Raw genomic sequence first — 26,666 nt, forward strand, 5'->3', positions numbered from 1 at the left:
TCTGCCGTCTGCTTCTCCTTTCCAAGCTCCTGGTCCTCCTCGAACTGCACACTCAAGCTGCCTGTGTGTGCTCCAGTCCTTTCAGGCATGAGAGGAAGGCCTGCCAGCTGGGCTGGGACGCCTAGGGACAGCCTGAAGCCCAGGCCTAGGACCCTGTCAGGCCCAGAGGAGCAGGCTCTGTCTGCGAGCCTGCCTCTTTGTCTTCAACTGACAGGAGCCTACAGGAAGAAGCCCTCCAGCCCCTCCCGGAGATTCAGCTGGCATCCCTGGGCCCAGCTGCCTGCTGTCATGGCAACAGGCTCTGCTTTCCAGCCCCGGGGACCAGGGAGTCCAAGCAGAGCCAAGGGGGAGGGGCTCCCAGTGGAGGCATCTCTGCTTCTAGGCTCCAGGTCTCCACCCACTATATGCCCCCTGGCTGAGGCCACCTACCTCCCCCCTTCTGCCATGAGACGCCTGCTCCGCCCCTCACAATATGCCTTTCCTCTCTGGGCCAGAAAGGACAGGTTGTCTCTTCACCCCAGGCCTTGAAAAGAGAGCAGGATGGTGTTGGGAGTCTAGGGCTAACGATCTGGCTTGGCCAATAGTTCACTCTCTGACTTCTGATAAGCAACTGCCTCTCTCTGGGCCTACAGTCACCCCATCGTTAAACACAGAAGATGGCCCAGACCAGGACTAGGCCTTGCTTTTCCTTAACATGTTAACTCCCATCCGTGGACAGTGGTCTGCAGCGTTGTGTGGATGAGGCTTCGGAGCTGGGTCAAGGGTCACCGATCACAGAAGTCTACACCCGCCTTGGACAGGAGGAAGGCTGCTTGCAGGACATCAATTTGTCCCCTTGTCCTAGATGATTCTGCAAGTCCCTTCTAGAGCTGCCATCTCTGAAGGCAGCTACGATTCCCAGGCTAACCTGCTCTGTGACTCTAGATGGTCACTTCTCTTGTCCCTGCTTCCGGTTTTCATTTATAAAACAATGTCCTGCCTTCCCCCAAGATCTGCTGTGCAGAGCAAAGGAACTCACGGGTCTGAATGTACTTCCCCAAGGGAGAGGGAATAGCACAACCAGGGCCGTGCACCCTGGAGCTCCCACCCTCCTTTCCACAACATTCCCAACCACAACCAGCCACTCACTCCGGATCTGCTTCTTGATTTCCTTGGAGGGGTCCAGCCAGTTCTGAAAGAGAAGACAGGGTTCTTTAGAGGGAAGATGGAGGAGAGGGCCAGATAGGGCTATGAGACAGAGACATCCAGCAGTAGCCTGTCAACAGCCCCAAGCAGGGAACACCCTTCTCAGGCTAAGCTGTCTGGACCCTCTGGAACTGGGAGGGGAGGGAATAAGGGAATAAGGGGAGGGCCCAGGGCTTGGGACCCTGCACCCTGAGTCTGGCACCGCCGTGAGTCAGCGGGGTGGGCGACTGTGGGACCGGTGGGAAAGAGGAAACCCAGACAGGGGCCTCCCGAGGGTGGAAAAGAGGTGCTAGAGTAAGTGTCTCATTCCCTGAGGAAGTCAGGCCTCGGCTCTCCAGGCACCCATCTGGGGAGTGACTGGCAGGTCCCCAAGAAAGGGCTGGGTGGGAGTGGTAGAGACAGAGAACTGAGACAGACAGGGCTAGATGAGTCTTGGCTATGTGCAAACAGAAGGAGCCTAATGAGGATCTGAGGACTGACAGAAAGCACAGGGTGTGGTCAGGACTAGGGAGGCCTAAGACAAGAGGTGTCCCCAACAGCAGGCATCCCCTGCCAGCCCTGCCCCCCAGCACAGATACCTTCTGGCTGTCAGCATCACAGAAGGTCAGGCCGAAGTAGTCCTTCTCCAGGAGGTTGAGGTGCTCACAGACCAGGTCAAATAGCACCTGGCCCCGGCCATGTTTCTGAAGAGGGGAGCAGAGAGACTGTGAGGCTGGGACACACCTGGGAGAGGGGGCAGGGAGACTCCACCAGGACCTTTGAAATCCCTAAGAGTCTCCCGGCGTCTAAAGGGGATCTCAGCCCTCCTGCCACCTACCTCTCCGAGTCCTACCAGATGGGTAGGACTCGGAGTTTAGTGGGTGACACTAAAGCCCAGTTCACCAACTACCCTCTGCCCAGCCCTGCTGGGGCCCTCCTAGATCTTAGACCTGCTCTGGGGGAGTTCGGGTGGCAGGTAATTGATTCCGCTTCCTTCACAGAGATTAAGGAGGTTAACTCTGACTCACGGAAAAGAAAACCACAAGTCTAAGTTCAGGTGTAAGAGGGAGAGAAAAGCCAACTGAAATATGAGGGATGTGGGCAGAGAACAGGGGAGGGCTCAGGACTCAGAGTCACAGTGAGACGTTCTTCCCTGGCCCTCTGCTGACACAAAGACTGAGTGAAATCCAGGGCTGCCCAGGTAGGAGTGGCGCTCCCGGCTGGACTGCCCTGGATTTCACTCAGTCTTGCCTAGGAGTAGGCAAGATGTTCACCTTGAAATCCTTCTATAGAACAAAAAAAAATTAAAAAAAAACCAAAACAACAACAATAACAACAAACCCAAACCAACCCTGCAGAGAAGAGAGACTCAACCTGCCAGGTCCTAGAAAGAAGTCATATCCTGGAAGACCAGGCTGGAGCACCAGGGAGAGAGAGAGGTGGTTCCCGGAGCTCTCAGGGAAGGCCACCCTCTGGACCCTTCCATACACTTGGAGAGGGCCAGGAATGGTGCCCAGACCAGGGTGGACCCTCTAAGGGGATGAGTGAGAGCTCGGGACTAGGGTGGGAGTCTGAGCCTATATAGGAAAGGGAGACAGTAAATGTGGGGCCGGGAGGGCTGACCCCAGACAGGAGGTGTCTGACCTCTCTACCCATGGTGGGACAGAATCATGCCACAGGATTTCCACATGACTTGGGTGATGGAGTCCTTCCGATGGGAGAGAGTCCACCTGTCTATGCCTTGGGCACCCCATATCATGGGAGCCTCAAGTGACCAGTTTGTCCACTGCCCTGGACAGGGGCATTCATAAGGGAAGACCCCCTCCTCTGCTCAATAAAAACATAAAAACAATTCGAGTTGCAACACCAGTATCTGCTAGGTGAGACTGAAGGGCCAAGCCTGTAAGGCCTTCCGGGCTAGAGATCAGCCCTTGGATCCTGACTCCTTGCCAAGGTACAGCCCGCCCCCCGGAGAAACCTTTTCCTGGTGCCAACCCTGTGCCTCATCTAATTCCATTTGCAATCGTAACGGCCCTCTCTGGGCCTCGGGGCCACCATCTGTACAAAGGAGGGCCGGCCAGGTCATCGCTCCAGGATGTCGCGGTCAGTCCAGGCCTCTATGAAGAATGGACGCTCTCTGGCTCGGCCCAGGCTGAGAGCACACAGAAGCCTGTGCTGGCTCAGGGGCCAGTCGGCTGGGGGCCGGGCCCGCGGTGGGGGCGCTCCCTACCTCCACCTCACACTCGTACTCAGAGGCATCAAGCAGAGTGACTCGGCAGATGGCACTCTTATACTTCTTGGCAATCTTCTGGGGTGATTTCTGGGCTCTACTGGGCGTGGTCCTCTCCGACAGGCCATCAGCCTCCCCATAGCCCTTCTCCTCCATGTCTAGGCTCTGTAGGTCCAATAGGGGAAAAGTCTGGTCAGTGAGCTTGAGACCACAGCCTTTCATCCACGTGAAGACACAGTAAGGACACAGCGGCCGGGGCTAAGATGGTCTCCAAAATGAGAGCCACCGCCCTCCACGCCCCCCAGGGTGACCAGCATCTATGGTTAGTATACACAGGAGAAGAAGCAGAGCTTCCGTGGGCAACAGGGTGGGCTCGTGGAAGGGGTCACTTTTTCAGGGGGGCAGTCTTGGCAGGTGGGAAGCATCCCACAGAACCAGAGCTGCCCTGGCTCCCTAAAGTAGCATGTCAGCTATCAGAGTTTCCATCTGGTCTCCCCCTTATCAGTCTGTCACGGCTCCAGCATGAGGCTGAGAACTCGTGGCCTGATCTCACAGAGGGAACGGAGGTCAGAGCCCTGCCAGCTAGTCCTAACTGCCACCAATGCCCTCAATGACCTTGGCCAAGTCCCTGCCCTCTCGGCCTGTCCCGAACGAAGGGAGGTGTGAATTGGATGGCTAGATGATTCGGCAAGTCCCTTGTTCCTTTAGGGGGATGCATTTTACTCTGGGGTCATCCTGGGCTTGCCAGGCTAGAATGGACAGGTTCAGGGGGTAGGAATAACGTGGAAAGAACCAGGTTTTGGGATTCAGATCTAGATTTTATTTCCGTCTGTCACTGTATTAACAATGTGACTTTGGGTAACTCACTTCATCTGCTGAGCCACTGCTTCCCCAAGTGTAAAATGGAGAAATCAATACCACTCTCTTAGGGGCACCTGGCTGGCTCAGTCAGCAGAGCATGGGACTCTTAATCTCAGGGTCATGAGTTCAAGACCCATGTTAGGAATAATGCTAACTTAATTAAAATATAAATATATATGTATGTGTGTATGTGTGTGTATATGTATGTATATATATGTATCTGTACATTTGGGAGAATTAAATATAAACATGACCACACAACACCCCCAGCACAGAGCTCAGCATGTAACAGATCAGTAATTAATCCGTGTTTGGCTCCACCCCCCCCCCCCCCCCCCCAGAACTGGCCCTGGAGGACGGCTGGGCAGGGAGAGGGATGTCCAGGCTTTTAGACACACACCTGTCCAGCAGGCCGCGTGTCCTGCTGGGGCGGGTGCTTCTCATTGGAGTTGGCCTCCGGGTGGCCGCTGTGGCCTGCTGGGGTCACAGGGGTGGTCGCAGTAGCGGCTGCCTCGGGCTGCTGTGGGGCCTCCTCCTGAGCCTTCTTCACCTCAGAATCGGGGCCTGTCTCTGTTGTCATGGTGACCAGCACGCCTGCATTAGCATGAAGGAGAGCATGTGACACAGGAAAGGGGCAGCGATGGTGTGACAGGACAGAGCGAAGGGGACAGGAACCACACACGGAGAGAGCCAGATGGATCCAAATGGACAAAGAGCCATGGAGAAAGGAAGGAGGGAGGGAGGAAGGGAGGGAGGGAAAGAGGAAGTGGGGGTGGGGAGAGAGAGAAGTCAGGGGTTACAGGGGCAGCCGAGTCACAGACCCCCCTCCCGCTCTTGTGACCACAGAGATCTTAGGGCCTCCTCCAGTCTCAAGGCCCAGTCCTGGAATGGGGCCCCTCCTCTGGACAATGAGAGGCTCTCCAGGGAGCCCCACTCTGCCAGGAGCACAAAGGACAGTCAGTGACTCGCTCTGGGCAGGCCCTCAGCCGGGCTATCTCTCCAACCCCAGCCCTGGGCACACAGTAGCCACTCCATAAACACTGGATAAACTCAACTCAACCAAAAGAGCCCTGGGCTCCGGGCCCTTTGGGCACTGACTCTGAACAAGGCTCTTCACGCCCCAAGCCCGCACCGCTACCACCACAGCGATGTTGAGGGAATGGATCTGCAGGGATAAGACAGGAGGATGTTATTTAAAACGCGCAGAACCCGGAGGAGGGAAGTCAGGAGACCTGGACGCAGGCCCTGGGTCCGCCGCACACAGAGCAGTCAGAATTCACCCAAAAAGCACGGGACTTAGAGAAATGATCCCTCTTACCCTTCTCCCCTTGGAGCAGGAAATGAGATTTCAGAGAATTGGGGCCCTAGTGCCCAGCCATTCTGCTGGCATAAGCAAACTGCAAGGAGAGGAAAGGAGAAAGAGTGGCATGGCCCTGCTTTTATATTTAACAAAACAACCACCTCAACAATACCTCTTGGTGTTGGTACACGTGTGCTAAAAGATCTGAACGGACACTGACCAAACTGTTAAGACAGGTTCGTAACTGAGAACTGGACAGAGGAAAAAGAGGGAGATCCATGAGTGGGGGAAGAAAGGCAACTTCATTTTTTACTTTATAGGTTTCGGAATTACTTCTTTAATTTTAATACATCTAACTGACAAACTGGGTTGGTTTGTTTGTTTGTTTTAAAGGGGGGCAAAAGCAGCTATTCCTGACCCTGGTCAGAGTGGATCCTCAGAATACATAAATAAATAGATAGATAAATAAATAAAAGTTTGGAGCTAAAATGTGAGGAAAAGGGAAATGGGCAGGAACCCTCACCCCTGAGCCTAGAGCCTCCCTCTAAATCCATTATATTAAATGAGAAAGATCTAGACTAGATGTGGCAGGTCCGTTTCCAACCCTATTCACCACGGGAGGCCTCTACTGAGCAAACAGACAGACGGACATTGGCTCTACCTTGTACTACACATGTGCTCCAAGCCCTTACCCTCCACTCCCCTGTCTCCTTCAGCTTCTCTCCCAGCATTCCAGGGGGCACCAGCCCAGCCCCAAGCGAAGGGCACTGGCTGGAAAGCCAGGGCCCCTGAGGGCCCTGCTAGGCCACACAAGAGCTGACCCGAACAGGTCACACTTTGCAAGCCAGAGCTCGTAGCACAAATGAAAGGGCTTGTTGTTACTGATGCTGCTATTAAGAAGTAACATGAGGAGGAAGGGAAGGCCGTGGTCACGTGGCCTCATCCCCACCCAGAAATGCTTTCCACTCATGTCATTACCTTGGACTTTATGGCTTGACTTAAAGCCGTAGTTAAATAAAGGCTCACTGTCACTTACGTGACACCAGATGTCAACTCTGTACCAGGACACAAAGCACTAGAAGCAGCTCCAGGGGAGGTCATGGCCTCACAGGGAACGAGGGAGACCTGTCTGCCTGGGCCTGGATCTCTCCGAGGCCTGTACCTAAAGATATCAGTCATCATACCAGATAAGGTCTATAAGAAGAACACTTAAAATAAATGCCCACTTAATTTTGCTTAAAAAAAAAAAAATTTAGAAAGGATCCACAGACTACTCTGTAGGTGTTCTGCTGTGAAAAGCAGTTTCCATGTGACCATCATGGGCCCAGGCGGCACAGAGGCTCTGACGCGGGTGCTCTCCCCTCCACTTCCATCTCTTGTCAGCCCCTATTTTCTGATGAACCTTCCCCAGACCACATCCAACAGCCAGGACAGCAATTGTAAATAAATACCCGGTTCTTCCCCTGCCCAGGTCTCCGGGAGAGCCTGCAGGCAAGGAATCGACCCCAGCTGGAAGCGCTTTGAGATCATTCAATCTCTTCTCCTCTAGATGAGACGAGGAGAGCAAAGAGACTGGAGTGACCGTCCTCTCCTCAGACAGACCTTCCCTGCCCCTCCCGCCCGCTCTCCTCACCCAGCCTCCCGACTCCCCAGATCCCGGCACTGGGGCCATGAAGCTTCCCACCGCACTTTGCTGCCCCAAGCACACTTGAACAGAACCATCTGGATGGAGAAATGCACTCAGGACCAGGCTGGAAGCCAAAGAGGTGGCCCGAGCCACCAATGAACCCCGCAGCCAGGGCCTGGTGACAGAAAGAATGGCTCATCCTTTCTAGAGCATCAAAAAAGATGACGTAAAAGAAATACCTGAATGAAAAGCTCCACACACAGCAGCCTGTGCAGACTGACCTCACTTTGATTAATACATATGCACGAATACAGAATATTCAATAAAGTACTAATTGTATTTGCTCCTAGATGGCATGAGTACAGGTTATTTTTTCTTCTTTTTTACTGTGGTTCCCGATTTTTCTATGATACCTGGAGATTTCTTGATTTAAAAAAAAAAATGAGGGGTTAAAAATAAAATCTTCCAATGCAAGGGGATTGGTGTGACAGGATGAGGAGGTAAAGTCTGATTAAACTTAAAATGTTTACAGATTTTTTTTTTAAGATTTTTTTATTTGATGGGGCGCCTGGGTGGCTTGGAGGGTTAAAGCCTCTGCCTTTGGCTCAGGTCATGATCCCGGGGTCCTGGGGTCAAGCCCCGCATCGGGCTCTCTGTTCGGCAGGGAGCCTGCTTCCTCTTCTCTCTCTGCCTGCCGCTCTGCCTACTTGTGATCTCTGTCAAATGAAATAAATAAAATCTTTAAAAAAAAAAAAGATTTTTTTATTTGACAGAGATTACAAGTAGGCGGAGCGGCAGGGAGAGAAAGAAGAAGGGAAGCAGGCTCCCTGCTGAGCAGAGAGTCCAATGTGGGGCTCAATCCCAGGACCCCGGGATCGCGACCTGAGCCAAAGGCAGAGGCCTAAACCCACTGAGCCACCCAGGTGTCCCTGGACTTATTTTTTTTAAAGAAGTATTTATTCTTTTCTAGAGAGAGCACATGCATGCTAGACTGAGCATGGGGGGAGGGGCAGAGGGAGAGGGAGAAAGAATCTCTAGCAGACTCCCTACTGCACGCAGAGCCTGACATGGGCTCAATCTCATGACCCCAAGACCACGACCTGAACTGAAATCAAGAGTTGCATGCCTAACTGAATGTGCCACCGAGGTACCTCCCAAAATTTTTTATGAATTTAAAAGAAAAATAACATCATTATTATTTTTTTAAACCTATGATGAGATCCTTCTTGATTTCACAAGTCCAGGGGTAACAGTATGGTCTCTCTCGGCCACCGAGAGCAAGCCAAGAGCCTGGCCTTGGGTTCTGTCACAGCCAGTTGCATGGGCACAGTTCTGCCCGGGCCCAGGCCAGTAGAGACTGAGGGAGCCAGCTGGGCAGCCTGGCCAGCTGGGCACTGGGGGGACCCCAGGGGAAGCACGTGCAGCTGGTTCTTTGGAGCTCACTACAACACGGGGAGATGATGCTCCCCCAGAAAATGGTTAAATACCCAGGCAGGATGCGATTTCGATTTGCCATTGGATGTTCAGCCTCTAGAAGATTCTGGGGAGTTGGCGATCAGGAGTACAACCCAGAGTACCCAAAGGAGGGCTTATAGGGTAGGGAGTGGGGAAGGGGGGTGAGGACGAGTTAAAATTTGCCAAAAGGGGGAATTCAGACTCAGCGCATTTGGGCTGAGTCACCGTGGGGGCAAATGCCTAGAGATGGGAACAAGTAGGCCCACGCAGAGGACAGACAGGAGGCCTTGACATCCTGATACCTCAGAACAAGAAGCCTATAAAGGTGAGCTCCAAATGGCCTGGCAGGTTGAACGGGTTGGAGTGAACTGGGGGTGGAGGAGGTCGCCTTGGAAGAGTCACAAAAGTTACTTTGCTAGAAAGGGCAAGACTCGCATCATGGAATGCTGCTGGGGGCCAGGCCCACGGTCAGGGATTTGACATCGGCCTCTCATGGACTCCTCGCAGGAGTACCAGGGAAGGGGGTGGGCAGACCTAGGCCAGGCAGACCCAGGCCAGGCAGATCCAGACCCAAAGCCTGGCGCCCCCAACTGGCTCACTCTGTGACCGTGGGCAAGTGACTTCAATGCTGTGAGCCTCAGTCTATAAAATGGAGATACTCCCCCCTCCCTCTGAGCGTGGTGGTAGAGGTTCAGGACCATAACCTAGAGAGAGCACTTAACATGGTATGCACCCAATAAAACAACGCTGAGAGGGTCTATAATTACAAACAGTACCAAGAAGCCGCAGCGGGGAGTGGTCTGAGAAGCAGGAGTTCGGAAGCGCCAGCCCAGAACGCATGGAGAAGGAGATGTTCCAGGAGCCAGAGGCCAGCAAGGCCAGACGGATGGCGCGGACATATGAAAACCCCAATGCACAGGATTCAGAGAGAGAAAGGTCAGCCAGAGAAGTAAATGTGGACGGTGCCCACACCAGCCCTGTCAGGCCAGTGTGGCGGAGGCCAGTCCAGAAGGCTGTCAGCAGCCAATGCTCTTCAACTGCGCGAGCTCCGGCTGGCTCCCCTGGCTCGCCCTCCAGGGGCCCCGTGGCTTGCCATCTGGGCGTCCTGCTGCGAGACAATGTCCTCGCCCGGACGACGCAATATCCACTTGGCCTGTCATTGCACCAACTCATTAAAAATGAATCAGCTGGTTTATACATCAGGCCCTACGGCCAGGGTTAGCATGAGTCAGCATCTCTGAATCCAGGACCTTGGCTTCGTTCTTTTTCTCCATCCCACAGCCACTGCACAGGTCCCAACCACGGTCAGGCCATGCCCACATGGCCACCCAGCCTCCTTCAAGGAGTCTCTGGGGCTGCCTGTGGATTTTTCCAAAACTCCAAATGGATGCTCTCTTTATTTTTTGTAATTCAAGTATAGTCGACACACGATGCTACGTTAATTTCCATCATACAGCACAGTGAATGGACAAGTCTACACCTCACAACACCCGGTGTAGCTACCATCGGTCACCAAACGACACGATCATGGTACCCGTGACTACATTCCCTGTGCTGTCCATTTCCTCAGATGCCCTCCTTAAAGCCTTTAATGACTTATCATCAAAATAAAACACAAACTCCTCACCAAAGTTAAAAGGTCCCTGCTTAGGGCCGTGGCATCAGCTCCCACCACCACTGTGAGCCTGGCCAACTGGCTCTCCTTCTGCCTTCCACTGCATCAGGCCTACCCCTGGCGTGGGGCTTTGCCCTAACAGTCCCTCTGGGTGAACAGGGGCTTGTCCCATCTCTTGACATGGCAGCTCTCGCCCTTTATACCTCAATCCAGTGCCCCTTGACCCCTCTGCCTAAAGTGGGTCTTTCTTCTGGGGTGCCTTAGTGGCTCAGTCGGTTCAATGTCCAACTCTCGATTTGGGCTCAGGTCATGATCTCAAGGTCATGAGATTTAGCCCCGCATTGGGCTCCATGCTCAGAGCAGAGTCTGGTTCAGATTCTCTCTCCCTTCTCCCTCTGCCCCCCCGCCCCCCGCTCTTGCACTCTCTCTAAATAAATAAACAGAATCTTTCAAAATAAATAAATAAGTAAAATGGGTCCCCCCCCTTTTTTTTCTGGTGACAGCATTCTGGGTTTTGGATTTGGTTTGGTTTGGTTTTTGCCATTTTAACCATTTTTAAGTGTAACTATTCTATGATGTTAATTACATTCATGCAACAATAGCCACTGTCTATTTTCTAAATTTTTCATTACCCCAAACAGAAACTCTGTACCCATTAAGAAACCATGCTGGGTTTTTTTTTTTTCATAGTAACTATCACAAATGAAACATAATTCGTTTTACTTATTTATTTCTATTCCTCTGAAATAGAAACTCCATAAAGACCAAATGTTAGCCATCTCAACTGCCATTATCCCCAGGACTTAGGGCAATTCTTGATAAATACCAACAAAGCTAACATTCATAGAGTCTACTATTTGCCCAGCACTGATCTAAGCACTTTACGTCAATTAAACCGTTTAACCTTCACAATAACCTAGAATCGGTACTTTTATCATCTCTATTTTGTAAAAGAAGGATTTGGAGCACTGAGAAGTTAAGGATCTTGTCTGATATCATACACTAGTGCATAACAGTGCCAAAATTCAAACCCAGGGTGTCTGGTGTCAGGAGGATATGTGGATGGACAAACGGACAAACACATGCATGATGGGTGGATGAAACACCAATGAGACCAACGAGTTTTAAGCGCACTCAGCTGGGGACAGAGACCTGGGCTGCATCCACCTCTGGAGCCTTTCTGGCTACCAGCCAGTCAGTCTGTCCTGATGACTTATCAGACCTTAAGCACCTGACTTTTCCATCCAAACTCCTGATATTATCACCCTTATTTTACTGGTGAGACACACAAACCAAAAGAGGCATGCTGATCTGCCCAAGGTCATGAGGCTGTGTTAAGTCTCTCTGATTCCAAAGTCCACCCCACTATAGGGCATTTTGGCAGTCTCAGAGGGTGGTGTGGGGGTGGGGGAAGGCTGTACTAATTTCTCCAAGCGGGGAGGTTGGCTAAGGGAAAACTTCCAAGAATGAAAGGCAAATACACTAGGAAGAATGGAATTCAGAATGGGGACCACCGGCAGGTGGCTCAGTCATTTCGGCGTCTGACTCTGGATTTCAGCTCAGGTCAGGATCTCAGGGTCATGAGGTTAAGTCCCAGGTCAGGCTCATGCCCAGCTTAAGATTCTCTCTCTTCCTCCCCCTCTATCCCTCCCCACCTGCTATCTACACTCTCTCTATAAATAAATAAATAAATAAATAAATAAATAAAAGGTCGGGACCAAAGTGTCTTGCTTCAGTTTTGCCACCTCCTACCTGATGGGCCTTGGGCAAGTCACTTCCCCATTCTGAGCAATGGCTTCCTCATCTGCCAAACAGGGATGAGAGCCCCTATCCTGTCACTCCAGGGCAGGGCCATGTAGATAAAGGACATCACAGAGAATGAACGAACTTTGAACTTTGAGATACAAAAGGTGAAGTCATAAACCTTAAGAGATTCTTAATCAAGAAACAAACTGAGGGTTGCTGGAGGGCAGGGGGTGTGGAGGGATGGGGTCACTGGGTGATGGACACTGGGGAGAGTATGTGTTGTAATGAGCACTGGGTATTATATAAAACTGATGAATCACAGACCTGTACCCCTTAAACAAATAATATATTACATGTTAATTAATTGAATTTAAATTTAAACAATAATTTTTTTTAAAAAGTTGAAGTCATATAATTTAGAGAGAGAATATTCCAGATGCTTGTGTATACCAGAAGCATGTCTTTGCAAGCACATAACACAGCAGTGGGACAACATGAGGGCACACACAGCCCTGTGTGTCCATGGTCATGACAATGGCTCCCAAGCCAGTAAGGCTCTCTTCTAAATCTTGCACACTGGCAACTTTTACCCAGGCCTTCTTGGGAATTCCGAACCAGGGAGAAACTAATGGAAGGAAGGAACAAAGAGAGAGAGAAATGGACGGGACGTGGACGACACCAAGAGAATGCCAGGCAATAAATGAGACTCTTCTGTTTTCAATAACCACAGTTACCAAGATAACTCTTCTTTCTTTTCATGAAATCGGGGGGCACATCTCCCCCATCGCCATCCAAACACATCTCCTGGGCTGTCAGTCTCCATTTGTACCTCCAGATTCATGCCCTGTTCAAAGAATTGGGAGGCTGACCTCTTGGACTGGCCCTTGGATGGAGTTCCCTTGCCTGCTAACGTCCAGTTGGGTTTGACCAATGCGAGGTACTGGTTCAAGAGTGGAAGAAGAGAGAAGTTGGGGAATGTCTTCCCAATTTCCTTCTCTGTGGTTCTGGCAGTGGCCGAGGCCCTCTGGGTCTGCTCCTGGCACAGACCCAGCCATCACCGAGTTCTGGTAACACTACTCCCACCCTCTGCTCATTCAGGCCAAAGGGAGGAAACCGCTTCTGTCTCTGTTATGTTGTGGGGTGCCCCTGTGGGTTAATCCTGCCCACACCTTTATTAACATCTCCTCAGTGTAAGCATCTGAGAGGAATTCTGCTTCTGTCAGAATCTGACTGATACACTAAACAGATAAATGAATTAAAGAGGGAGGGGAGAAGAAACTGGGAAAAAGCAGCGTCACCTAGTGGTTAGGGACGAAAGGGGCAATAAGGAGACCAGGAACAAGTCTTTTAACGTCTCTGTGCCTCAGTGTCTTGATCTGTAAAATTCACGATGATTATCTTGCCTATTTCACAGGGTTCCTGTGACACCCGAACCAGGTCATAAGCACTTAAACACATGTCAAAACCCACCATGAGGGCTTAAGAAATATTAGATGCCCGCATCGTTACCATTAAGTCTCAAGGCAGAGAGATGTGAATAATAGCATTCCCTTGGAGAAAGAATTACAGACTTTTCTTTCGGCTTTTTCGGGGGTTCTCCAGGTTTCATCCTTTTCCTACTATGAACATGTATTACTTTTGGAATCAGAAAAGAAAAAGAGAAGAATGAAAAGAAAAAAACACAAGAGAGGGTGAGCCCATGAAGACTTAACTCTTCCCCTCTAGAGATGCTGCTCCTTCCCACCGGGATTTCCCCAGTACAGAACATTCCCTTCCTGGAGTGACGACCTCCAGGATGTGAATGGATGTGAATGACACATCTGCCTGCCACGAGGTGGGGAGGGTGCAGGCTGAGAGAGCGGCCTCTGGGGCCCCGTGCCACCCTCGCGGCCAAGGCCCAGGAGCCCTCAACAGAGGCAGGTGGGGTCAAGAGGGGAGCTGGGCCTGCCGTGGTCAGCACCGCTGCTCAGCTCTGTCCGCAGCAACAGGAACAGGGCAATTTGTCGGCACCGCATTAAATAAAACCAAGCAACGTGAAGAGGCTGCCACCCGTGGGCACTGGCTCCGTGCCGCCAAGGAGCCACAGGCTGATGTGCAGTTGTGGGCTGGGGGACCACATGACCCACCCAGACCTGCAGAGCAATGGCATCAGAAAGGAGAAAGACCTCCTGCCCGGACCACACGGCTGGCTACAGAGGCAACCAGAGACCTCCCCGTACCGGGGCATCCTCTGAACGCCAGGCAGTGAGCTGGCTGTGTGCCAGGCTTTGTCTCATTTGAGCTGCACAAGGGCCACCCAGGGCAGATGGGCTTATCCCTCAGGCCAGCTTGGCTGGCCAAGGTCACGAAGCTCACCAGTTCAAGTAGAGCCAGAACGAGGACCCAGCTCTGCTGGCTGACAGTCCTGTGCTCTTCCCCCTCAATCCTGCTACATCCCACAAACTCCACCTCGCTGTCAACCATGTAACCAAGCTACGGTTGCTCTGGATGTAGAAATAATAACAGCAGTACCAACCCCTCCCTCATGTGGGTGCTTTACAATTTAAAGAATCCTTTTATAATTATCATTTTGCTTGGTCCTCACCGATCAGCAGCGGGTGAGAGGGAACATAGAACAGCAGTTAGGAACATGGGCTCTGGACGAGAGTTTGAATCCTGGCTTGAGGACCTTGGGCAAGTTACTGGGCCTCCCTGAGAGCCAGTGTGAGCCTGTAAAATGAAAATAACAAGCCCTACGCCTAAAAGGCATGTTGTGAGAAATAAATGAGAGAATGCACGTGACGCTCCCTCTGGCACCGTGTCGCCAGACAGCAGACACTGAGTGGCAACATTGGCTCTCGTCAGTAAGGTTGTCACAACCATACAGACGGGCAAAGCGAGGTCCAGAGAAGGCAACAAACTTTTCCAAGGATGCTCAGGGTGTAGGCAGCAGCTGGACTCCTGCAGCAGCTTAAAGCATCCAAAGAGAATCTGGAAATTCCACAGGTGAGCTCCATACTGGGTCCATTGGCAGAAGGGGTTTCCCTGGGACATCCTCACCCTTTGAGAGTGACAGAGACAGGGTCTCCTCCAAGCAAGCCAGCCCCCTCAAGGTCCTTGCCCCACTCAGCTCTGAGAAGCAGGGGCTGAAGTGGGGAGCAGCAGACCTGTAGAGCCCCCCACCCCGGCCAACCCTCATGCTCATTTCTGACTCTCTCTCTCATTTCATTTTCTTCAATTGTTCAAACGCTATTAGAGTTCATTGTCAGTATCATTTAGAATAGAGTAAAATTGGGACCAACTTTAAATGTCTATCAACAGGGCCTTGGCCAAATTACCTAGGATTTACCCCTTTAGATTTATTTATTATTTGAGAGAGACAGAGTGAGAAAGCGCACCTGCGAGCGAGTGGGGGGAGGGGCAGAGCATGACCTGAGCTGAAACCAAGTCCGATGCATAACTGACTGAGCCACCCAGGCACCCTGGGATTTACCCCTCTAAAAACAAATGATAGGACTGAGGCACCTGGGTGGCTCAGTAAGTAAGCGGCTGCCTTTGGCTCAGATCACAATCTGAGCCCCATGTGGAGCCCCATGTCCGGCTCCCCGCTCAGCCGAGAGTCTGCTTCTCCCTCTCCCTCTGCCCTTCTCCCCGCTTATGCGCACTCCCTCTCTCTCTCTCTCTCTCTCTCTCTCAAATAAATAAATTCTTTTTAAAAAGTGAATTATGAAAGTATAACATACTTGTGAAAATTTTTGCTATAGATTTTATATATATATATCTACATGGAAAGATGCTGATATAGAGTTAAGTGAAAAAAATGCAAGTTGTAAAACAATGATGCAATTTATGGCCCCATTCTGGTTTGTGTGCTTATGTAGGCACAGAAAATACCCTGAGGGACACACAGCACACTGTTATCATTGGGTTCTGCTGGACAGAAGAATTTTGGTTGGGGAGACAAAGGGAGAATAGACTTCTGAATTATTAGGACTTTTCACATATTTCTTTTCTAATTAAAATTAAGGAACAGAGGTACCTGGGTGGCTCAGTCAGTTGAGTGTCTGCCTTCGGCTCAGGTCATGATCCCAGGCTCCTGGGATCGAGTCCTAGATCGGGGCTCCCTGCTCAGAGGGAAGGCTGCTTCTCCCTCTCCTTCTGTCCCTCCCTCTCTGCTTGTGCTGTCTCTCGCTTTCTCTCAAATAAATAAAATCTTTTAAAAAACATAAAAAACAAAAAAAAAACCTCAGTGGGTTAAAGCCTCTGCCTCTGGCTCAGGTCCTGATCCTGGGCTCCTGGGATGGGGCCCCTCATTGGGCTCTCTGCTCGGCAGGGAGCCTGCTTCCCCCCTCTGTCTCTGCCTGCCTCTCTGCCTACTTGTGTTTTCTGTCAAATAAATAAATAAAATCTTTTAAAAAGATAAAAATAAGGGAAATAAAAAGTATTTTTAGAAGATCTGTTTTGATCAGTCTTACTGACCTCCTATCATATCTGCTGAAACTCCATTTCTGCCTGTTCTTTCCCAATCTGTTATCTCTGGTCATCCCTAATTCTACACCACTTCAATCTGAGTGCTCCTAATTTTACGGGTTTTTTTCCATTTAACATTAATTGTATCAGAAATACTTCCCCATTATTAAATCATTATCATCACAGCTAATATTCATGGGTGCTTGACTACGTGCTAGTTACAGTGCTAAGAGTTTTACATGCCTGAAATCATTTAATCTTGACAACAACCCCAAAAGCAGATTCTTGGACTGTCCATATTACAGATGGGGCAAGTGAGGCTTAAAAGATCAATTTGCCAAAGTCTGGCAGCTCAGAAGGCTGGAAAGCAGACTAAAGCCCTGATCTGTGTGCGTCCCAAGCCCTTGGCTAGGAACCCCTTCACCCTACTTCCCCTGCACAGCTACTGAGCGATGAGTAAGCATGGAGCGGGTAGGGATGAGGAGGCCAGGTTCTGGGTCTTACACCCTATATGACCTTGGACAAGCCAACTCCCCTCTGCTTTGCTCCTTCCATCAATTCTTTCACCAGACAAGCATTTGCAAATCACTGAGCTATATGCGGTGGATAGAACAATGAATTAAACATGAACCCTGCCCTCAAGGAGATTAGAACCTAACCTGAATCTCCTCGCGCACGGGCAGAATCTAACCCTGTCCCACCTGGGTCACACAGACGTGAAATGAATTAAGGATGCGAAGGAGCGTCCCAAGTGCCCCGCTCCATGTGCTGTAAGAGTAAGTATTTCTGTGGCTGTTCACGGCTGTATATTATTTTATCCACTGGGTGTTCCAAAACGCTCTCAATCATCTTCCTATTGTTGGGCATTTAGTCCCAATTTACTGCTATTATACAGGAAGCTCTGATGGGGATTCATCCAAAGGAAATTATTCAAAAGGAAAAAATAAAAAAAGCCAGATGCACAAAAAGGTGCCAGGCAGCCTTTGGAATGACTGAAGGGACACAGTCCTTCATCTTCAGCCCGTGAGGCCTCAAACCCAACTCACAACCCCTGCGGCCTGCCCCAGCCCACCAGCTGAGCCCCCCGCCCCCCAGGAGAGAGGACATCTCAGTGCACTGTCAACCTTCCTCCCTCACCCGCCCTCCCAGTCCACGGGGCTGACGTTTCTCCCACAAGGCTGCAGTCCCGCCCTTCCTCGTGGTTCCCGCAGTTGCCAAAGGGACCTTCCAGAACACTTCTGTCATGCCCCAGTGCATGCAAGCCCCGTGCAGACCTACCAAGGCTCCCGGAGCCTCCAGGCTCCTGTCAAGTGGAAACATCTTAGCCTGGCATTTGAGAGAGACTGAGGGGGGAGAGCAGTCGTGTTTCCTGAGTCCCTGGGATGTGCCAGGACCACGCTAGGCCCCTTTACATAACCACCACCACAAGTGGCCTCAAGAAGACAGGTGTGTTTATCCCTGGTTTACAGATGAGCAAACTGAGGCTAGGGCTAGCTAAGTGATGGGCCCGAGGGCACATGGCTAGTACACCGTGGAGTTGTGTGACAAGAGCTTAGGCCTGGTGGATTCCAGAACCTTGCCAAAGACCCAGCCCCAAGCCGGCTTTCTGAGTCACCTCCCAGTGCACCCAGCCTTCCTGCCCTACCTGCCCCAGGAGTCCCAGACCACCCACTCTTCTTCAGAGGCAACTCTACTTCCTTCCCCTCTGACCTGGGGAGTGGGGACCCTTCCTCACAGCCACTGAAATTCCACTTGGCCTTTGGTGCCCAGGGCACAGGCTCCAGGAAGCCTTCCCTGATCACCAAAACAGGAATCCATGCTTAGCCTATGGAACAGCTGGCTCTTCACCTCCCCAAGTCCTGTCTGCGGTTCTCCAGCCAGACTGTGAGCCCCCTGAAAAGAAGGATGTTTCCTCGGACACAACAGGGGGCCTGCAGGAGGTATACCCAGAGATTATTTTTCCAATTGCACAAAACTGGGCCTCTGAGAAGACACTACAGGCTGCTGGCATGGCCACTGGGAACATGGCTTTGGTCTACTCTGCCTGGATTGAAATTGGGGCTCCCCCATGACTTAGCCATGTGACCCTGAGCAACTGCCTTTCCCTTGCCTGTAAGCCTCAGTTCCCTCAATGTGTAAAATGGGAAGAAGCATTCCTACCTCACTTGTGAAAATTGTATGAGTTGTATGGGTAAGCCTTTCCAACAGGGGCTGGCATGTCGTAGGTTCTCAGTAAATGCTGGCTGTTCCTATTCTCATCCCCAAGCCACCTGCCCTAGCAGCGCCTCCTCGTCCCCATCCCACCTGGTACCCTGCATTCCCACCCTTGTGTTTTCAGGTTATTAGGGTCCCAGCAATGCAGAAGGGGTAGGGCTGGGTGAACAGGGGGGCTAACTAGACTGAAAGCCAACCAGTCTTCCCAGAGAGCCAATGGGGGCAGGGAGCCCAGAGCAGCCCACTTCTAGGGAACCCTGGCCAGGAAGCAGAAAGCCAAGGCAGCCACTCTGTCAGGGCTCCTCACGAGTACCCCACTGCCCCATCCCTCCGGACATCAGAAGCACTTGGGCCACAGAACTGCCTTTGTCTCACCAGACCCAACACAGAGCACTCTAGCTGGACCAGCCCCAGCACATCAGCTGTGGCTGACCAGCTGTGACTCTGCTGGACACCAACCCGGCACGCCCAGATACCACCCCAGACATATCGCTATGGGGGAGAGAGGGGCTCCGGAGGCAGACAGCCCCACACTTTCCAGCTGTGTAACCTCAGGCAGGTGACACAACCTCTCTGAGCTGCAGTTTCTCATTTGTACAGAGTGGATAATACCTGACAGGGCTGCTGTGAGATAAGGCAAAGTACTAGCCCAAGGTAACTGCTCAGTAAATGCCATCATCCTGATTGTGTAATCACTAATATTACTCCAGGTAGGGATTATCATCCCCTTTTAATAAATGGGGATACAGAAGCCCAGAAAGGCTCACAGAGAAGTCCATGTTGGAGCTAACACAGCGCAGTCCAGTCAAGAGACCCTATCCACTTTCTCTGCAGGCTCAGGCCCAGAATATTGCTGGGCCTCCAGCATCCTCTTGGCTCCATATACTCCCAAGGTCAAGGGCTGCTGGCTGCCCATTGCCTCAGCTCTGGCCCACTATCTGTGAGGCAGCCTGACCTTTTCTCCTCACCTTTCGGGGTCATGGGCTGGGAGGCCAATGTGAGACCCCCTCCTAAAGGTTGGCCTCAAGCTCCAGGCTAGAATGCTCAGTCTCTGTCGAAGACCTGTGTAGGCAACAGCCACAGCGATGGGGACGCAGGTATCCAGGCTGCAGGAACTTCAAACCAAGGGTAGAAGACCTGGGTGCCTCAGTGCTGGCCCTCCCACTCAGCTGCTAGGTGACCTTGGACAAGTCATTCTTCCTCTCCAGGTCTCATTCAAGCTTTCAACATTTACTAAGTGAGGACTACCGACGGTGCCAAGCATCATTCTCATGCAGGTTCTATGAAAGCTCCATGAAGCTCACAGAGCTGAGCCCAGGGAAATGCCACATGGCCCAGGAAGGGTGTTCATAGTAACAATGCCCCCTGCACTGATCTCTAGGACTACCTCGCAGTACCCTTCAAGGGACCATGCTCTGCACACCACAAAGACTGTGCGTGGGGTTGCCAGGCAGACACGACCTCAGGCTAGCCAGGAGAAGCCAGCTTCCTCCCTGCACAGAGCTGGCAGCGCCTCCCTGGGCCACAGCAGCTCAGAGAGGAGGCTGGCACAGGCTGCCTCTGCCGCAAGCTCCATCTGGAGGAATGGGTGGGCAGGCGGGCACACAGCCGCCCCTATTCTCCACATCCTTGTCCAGGTCAGGCAGCACTGTCTTCCAGGAGCTTCTGGGGACTCCATTCCCATCCCCAGCTCTCAACATGGCCCAGCTGCTGCTAATTCTGGAAGACTCCTAACGCTGGGAGATGGGGGAGAGATGGAGCAGCCAGACCCCACACAGCCCGAGAGGTCCTAAATCCAGCCCTCTTACACTCCCACCTTTGCAGAGGAGGTGATATGCAGATCCAGAAGTGAAGGCAGGAACACGTGGTAGTGCCTTTCCCCCACCAACGCATTCTCAGAGTTTGTGGGGGGGGGGGGTAGCAAGGGTCCTAGCCGGCAGCCAACAAGGAGACCAGTATCTTCAGAACTCCTTCCTAGTCCTTGTCCAGTGCCTCAAGGTCCCCATGGACCATCCTGGAGCAGTAAGTCTGCCAGGCAGTGGCCTCAGCACCTGGTAAGTTACCCTAGTGGCTACAGTCCCTTGCCCGCCCCCCCATGCCTGTCCCCAAGACCCCAGCTTCTCAGGCCCTCAGACATTCCTAAGTGTGAAGGTGCCAGACACAACTAGAACCCACAAGTCCTCTCCCTCTAATCAGGGGAGCAGCCTTGGGCCAGAACAATAGGAAACCAGAACCCCAGGGGCGCCTGGACCTCCACCCATCCACCCAGCTTTGGGTGACTTGGAGAGGAGATGCAGTGGGAAGTGAGGCCAGGGTGGAAAAAGGTCTATAACCAGAGGGTGAGGGAGAGGATAGGAGCTGCCCAGCACCCCAGTCTCTAACCAAGAGACTGGCCTGCGACATCTGAGGCTTAGACAAGAAGATCCAGGGAACCCCTGGCCTCCATGGAGGCAGCAGGAACGATCTCAAAGAACAGAGTGGCCCAGCCAGGGAGCCCAGTGCCCAGCAACCGTTCATCCCAACAGTAACCACCAGCCCACAGCCTGCCCACCTCTCTCTCCAGGCCTCGGAGAGGCTGCAGACCTGGGAGGCAGGGAAGAACAGCACAGATCTCACCACCACCACCACCACCACCACCACCACCACCAACACACACAGGCCAGGGAGTCAACAGCCTGCAAACTCAGTTCCTCCCGGTCTTGTCCCTGGTCCTCCCCAGGGTCGCAGGCCTGGCCTACATGTACTAAGTCCCCAGCCCCCCATGCCACCTGACGCCCCCCTCCACATGCCTACCTGAGCCCGGGGTGCCCCATCTTGGGCAGGCTGGGCGGGGGGCGTCCCGTCGGCTCCTGAGGGGCCGGGAGGCCGCGGGGCGGGGCGGGCGCACGGGGCCGCGGCGGGCTCTGCGGAGCAGCCTGTTCCGCGACACCCCCGCCCGCTGATGGATGCCGACTGCAGCAGCGGCGGCGGCGGCGGCTCGGCGTGCGCCGGGGGCTGGGCACCGTGCCCACAGCCCCGGGCCTGGCGCCCGACGCGCGGCCAGCCCCCGCCCCCGCCCGGCCTCCGCGCCCAGCCCAGGGGCGGCCGCCGCGCGCCTGCCTGCCTGCTCCCTGCGGCGGCCCTGCCCCTGCCTCCGCCTCCTCTCGGCCAGCCTCCCTCTCCTCCTCCTCCTGCTTCTCTCTCTTTCTCTCAGTCTCCCAGGCCACTTCCTCCCCGGCGCTGTCACCGGCCGTTCCCCGACCCCTGCGGGACCGCGATGGAGCCACGGAGCCAACTCCTGCGCCCTCGTGGCCCCCCCATCCCGCGCCCCCAACCCCGCCACCCGCGGCCCCCCCGCGCAGGGACGACCCCTCTTGGGAGCTCGGCAGGGACAGAGGGAGGGGGAGGGGAGAAGAAGGGGAAGGATCCCTGACTCAGAAGGGGTGACTCAGACTCAGTGGGCCTCCCAGCCCACCGAGCAGAGCCGGATACCCTCACCTCCCCAGCAGCAAAGAAGGGCACGATCTCCCAGGGACTCAGGGCTCCTCCCCCACCAGGGAGGAGGTATGTGCAAAGGTCTCCTAGGATCCTGTGGGTCTCTGAGCGTATGTGTGCATTTGCCCATATGTGCCTTGGTGGCAGTGACCCTAAGTATAACTGGGGACTGTTTTTTTTATAACTGGTACACATGGTTTTTTTCTGGATGTTCGTGAGCACACACAGGGTGTGCACCTAGGCTCCTGGAAGGTAGGGGGCGGGGTAGCCAAGGGGTCTATGGCACTGAGGATAGGACTCAAAAACCACATGACAGCCCTTCAGCGGAACTAACTCAAAAAGCTGGTCCCAACCACGACACCTCCAGCTCCCTCTATCCACAGGCTCGGACCTCAAATGGCAGAGGACTGTGGGAGGCAGAGGGCCTGGGGTCTGGTCCAGTTCTGCCACTGTCTTGGCCAATAGTCTGGGGCAAGTTGTTCTCCTGCTTTGGGCCTCAGTTTGCAAACAATCAAAGAAAGGGTTGGACAGACTCACCTCTAGGATCCCATTTCATGGTGGAAGCCCCAGGGAAGACAGTGGGTAACTCCCAACATAATCTCCAAAGACTTCTGCCCATGGTATCATCTGTAGCCCACATGACCCCTACTCCCCAGCCTCTTCCCCCCTGACATACAGATTTTTCCACTCTTCAAATAATACCCTAGTACCTACTACATACCAGCCACTGTTCTAGGCCTCCCAGACCCCACTGCAGTGAAAACCACAGAAGCCCAAAGCTGGGAGGCAGCCCAGACATGAGCCAAGCCATCTGCCCTCCCCCCTCCCCGCTCCCGCAAGCTGTAGGTCCCTCAGTGTCAGCCTCACCAGTGGGCTGTGTCCCTCAGTGTTGACTCACCACTGTCCAACTCTACTCCCTGTCTCTGAGTGTTTGTGTGGCTGCTCCCTCCTGGTGACCTTACAACCTAGGTCCTAATACCACAATAGGGCCTCCAGATAATGAGGCTATGCCTTCTCCCCAGCACCCTTCAGAGAACACCCCCACACCAAGCCTTAACTTCTCCAACTTAAACACGACAAACGCCACCAGATGTTCCCAAGACGTAGCTTCCAGTCCCTTCACTCTCCGTGCTGTCCACTAGGCTCAGGAGTGGGCAGACACCAGAAGAAAGCCAGCTCCTCCCAGCCCTAGAGAACATGCCCTTGCTCCAGACAGGAGCCAGGAAGACGGACAAAGCAGCCCAGAGCCAATTCACAGAACGACCAGAATCCCGCTGGGCAGACTTCCTTAACAGATGTCCTCCTTCACCTCTGGACTTTTCACTCTCCAGCTTCCCAAATTCCTGTCAGGAACTCACCAGGCCCTCTAGGGTATGGCCTTGGGCAAGTCACTTTGCCACTGGGGATGTTTGTTTGAGTTCAGTTACTGCACATTCGCTCAAATGAATGAGGGAAAGGATCAGTAAAACTCCAGAGTCACGTCAGATGAACTTGCTGTTTCTTTTACACATCTGGTAAGAAATCCTTGACTCTCTGCTGGCCACTATTTTTATTCCAGATTGACTCCAAGCCTCTTCTGTTCACTGACCTTCCCAACCCTGGGCTCCTATAGGCAGGACAGACATGTGGCCAAAGCCCATGTTCCTCCTAGTTCAGTCTCCTTCTCTGGATCCTCCTCCCCTTCCTTCCTTCTCCCTCCTCTCCTGGGTCAGGGCCATTTTCCCACCCTCCTCAGCTAGACGGAGCCTCTCACTTTCCCAGAAGAATCTGAGCTACATTCCAAAGACCAAGGCAGGATATTCCCAGACATCATTCTGGATTTATACTCAAAAGGCCCAATTAATTCCCTTCAGGTCAGTGGGACCATACAGAAACGTGGGCTTCTTCTACTATGGTCATTATTTCTATGATTAGTATTGACCAGTATTTCTATTAGCACGTTCCAGTTTGCAAAGTACTTTTGTGTGTGATCTTCACAACATCTTGTGAGATAATATCATCCCCATTTTATAAACAGGCAGGCAGAGGCCCAGAGTGGTGAGTGACTTGTGCAAGGTTATACCTGCTCCATCACACTAGCTCTCTGAACCATGTTCCCCTTGACCCTGCAATAACCTTTTGCAGAGAAATCTGGTGGAGGGTGGGCTGGGGGTACTCTGACGAACGCATGGCTCCTTATGGGCGTCAGCTAAAGTTAATACTCCGGTTCCTTTGCTGCCTTCCTTCCCCAGGCAGGGAAACTGAGGCACAGGAACAAGACCTAACCCAGCACCACCTCTCCTGAAAACCCCCATGGAGAAATGCTAGGGGCCCAGGTGGACGAAGAAGAGCCCACCCAGGGAAGAAGGTCTTTCCAGCTCCCTTGGTTCTTCCTGAATTCTGCTTCCAGCCCTGGCTCTACCACTGTCTGTGTTACTTGGGCAGAACTGACCTCTCTGAGCCTGTTTCCTCATCTATAAAATGGGAGAAATTCTTCCTGCCCTACTGCCATTACGGGGTTGGTGTGATGGGGGGGTCAGCAAATGCTGGCAGAAGAGAAGCGACAGGACCCTGCCTCCCTTCTCTGGTTTGCCCAGGAGGTGGGATAAATAATTTTCTCTTAAATTTTAACTCCAAGGAGCTTGATGGAAAAGGGCCAGGATATCAGAAAGCCAGAAGGATGGAAATGATTTGCCCCACTGGCTGGGAAGCCAAAGCACACAGTGTCAGCCATGGCCTCTACCCCCCACCCCGCCCCAAAGCTGGGGCAGAGATGACACTGAACCCTTCAAGCAGGGCCCCTCCTACCCTCTTTTTTTTTATCTTCAGTGGCCTCTGTCAAGGTCACCCCAAGTAGTCAGTGGTCTCATGACTCCCCGCCAGCAGGGGCCCCTTGGTTCCCCGGAGAGCAGGATGGGTGGTTAGTACTCCTGGCCCAAGGTCTTAATCTTTCATTCAGCAAACAGTAATGTTCACACTGAGCTGGGCCCTAGACTCAGGGGAGGCAAGAGGAATTGGGTAGCCTCCATCTTTGGACTCAGTGTCAGACCAGTGGGGTAGAACGGCACATAAGCCAGCCCATCAGAGGGCACACTGTAAGATGAATACCACCATTTTCTGAGGACTTACTTTGTACCTGACACCAGACACACATTCATTTGTAGAATGCTCACAATAATTCTCTAGCATCGAAATCATTCACTCCTTTCGCAGCTAAAGTAAGTGATGCTCGAAGGGGTTAATGACTTCCCAAAGTTCACCCAGCGAAGAAACAGCAGAACCAGGATGTGACTGCCATGTCTGTCTGATGCCAAACCCTAAGCGTCAATCCTTATGCTCTCTTCCCTGCCCCAGAGCTGTGCCCACTACTACGGTAGCCACTAGCTGCATGTGGCTACTGAGTCCTTGAACCGAGACAGATGCAAATTGAGGTGTATTGTAAGGCTAAAGTTGGCACTGGACACTGAAGATTTAATTGAAAAAGAGTGTAATAGAGCTCAGTAATTTTTGTGTTGAAGTATCTTAGATATATTGAGTTAATAAAATATATCATTAGACTATGTCATTGGTTTCTTTTTGCTTTTCTTTTTTCACGTGGCCGCTAGAAAATTCTAAATTACAAATGTGGCTCACATGACATTTCCTTTAATCTGCATGGATTTAGATAGTCTGAAGTCCTAACCCAGCCCCTGGGGCTCAGAGAAGGCTTCCTGGAGGAGGGGATGCCCAAACTGAGCTTGGTTAAAGGCAAGGTCATGGAGAGGAGGGTATTCCAGGGCAAGAAAGCTGCAGGGCATCTGGTTTTGGCCCCAGAGGGCTGCAAGGCCTGGGTGGGCTGAGCTGCAGCCCCAGGCAGCTGAGAGCTGGGCCAGTCTCTGGGGGAAGCTACCAGAGCCAAACTTTCCAGAGCAGCACCACCAGCAGGTCTGGGACAGTCTGCCTGACAAGGCTGTTCTCACTGGTCTTTGGCACTCTCTGGAAGGCACTGCAGGGTGGCTGCATCTGCCTGCGTGTAGAGAGCAGGCAGGGCGGACAGGCAGCAGCACTCACCTGGCAGGGACCTCCCCCTTCCCACTGCCCCCCATCTCCTCGCCTTCAGATTCCTCCAGGAAGGCTCCCAAAGCGCTGCAGTCCCCAGGGACCACCCTTCCCTCGAACCTTCCAGGCCAGACCGTGGGAGCCGCCCTCTCCCGCATTAGGTCATACTCTGGTGTAGAATGATGACAGAGCTGCACGACGGGTCACATAGTACAAAGTACTTTTCTAGACCTATTGTGGTGTTGCTGAAGAGCATGAGGGCAACATTTACCTCTGTGGAGGGGGCCAGAGGCAGGGATGGGGGATGCTCATGAATTTGTACAGGAGCTGTGTGACCTTGGGCAGGGCCTCTCTGAGCCTCAGTTCTCACCTCTGTAGAATGGGGATGATATTGGCACCACCTCCTAGAGCCTAGGAAGAGGACATGAGAGAAAACCCACAAAGGGCTGAGCATGTCCTGCAGTACCCTGAGTCTCTCCAAAGCTTTCAAAGTTGCCTCCCCCCAGGAAGTTTA

At 52.6% G+C, this 26,666-nt stretch overlaps 1 protein-coding gene across 16 annotated transcripts in view; it reads right to left on the reverse strand.

The window, feature by feature from the left end:
- LOC116862732 (band 4.1-like protein 1) overlaps nucleotides 1-26,666 on the reverse strand; it is a 119,298-nt gene that overhangs the window by 46,546 nt on the left and 46,086 nt on the right. For 15 of the 16 annotated variants that reach the window (XM_032850129.1, XM_032850128.1, XM_032850127.1 and 12 more), the window contains exons 3-6: nucleotides 4,656-4,849; nucleotides 3,395-3,559; nucleotides 1,764-1,868; nucleotides 1,129-1,171 (exon numbers count right to left, since the gene is read on the reverse strand). In XM_032850129.1, coding sequence (XP_032706020.1) covers nucleotides 1,129-1,171; nucleotides 1,764-1,868; nucleotides 3,395-3,559; nucleotides 4,656-4,835 — 493 coding nt within the window. In that variant the 5' untranslated portion in view covers nucleotides 4,836-4,849. Of the gene's footprint in view, nucleotides 1-1,128; nucleotides 1,172-1,763; nucleotides 1,869-3,394; nucleotides 3,560-4,655; nucleotides 4,850-21,454; nucleotides 21,702-26,666 lie in introns of those variants that run through there. The other variant, XM_032850123.1, reaches the window with a different exon arrangement.

The sequence above is a fragment of the Lontra canadensis genome, unplaced genomic scaffold (genome assembly GCF_010015895.1).
Source record: "Lontra canadensis isolate GAN:19392208 unplaced genomic scaffold, GSC_riverotter_1.0 scaffold313, whole genome shotgun sequence".
In the NCBI taxonomy this organism is placed as follows: Eukaryota; Metazoa; Chordata; class Mammalia; order Carnivora; family Mustelidae; genus Lontra; species Lontra canadensis.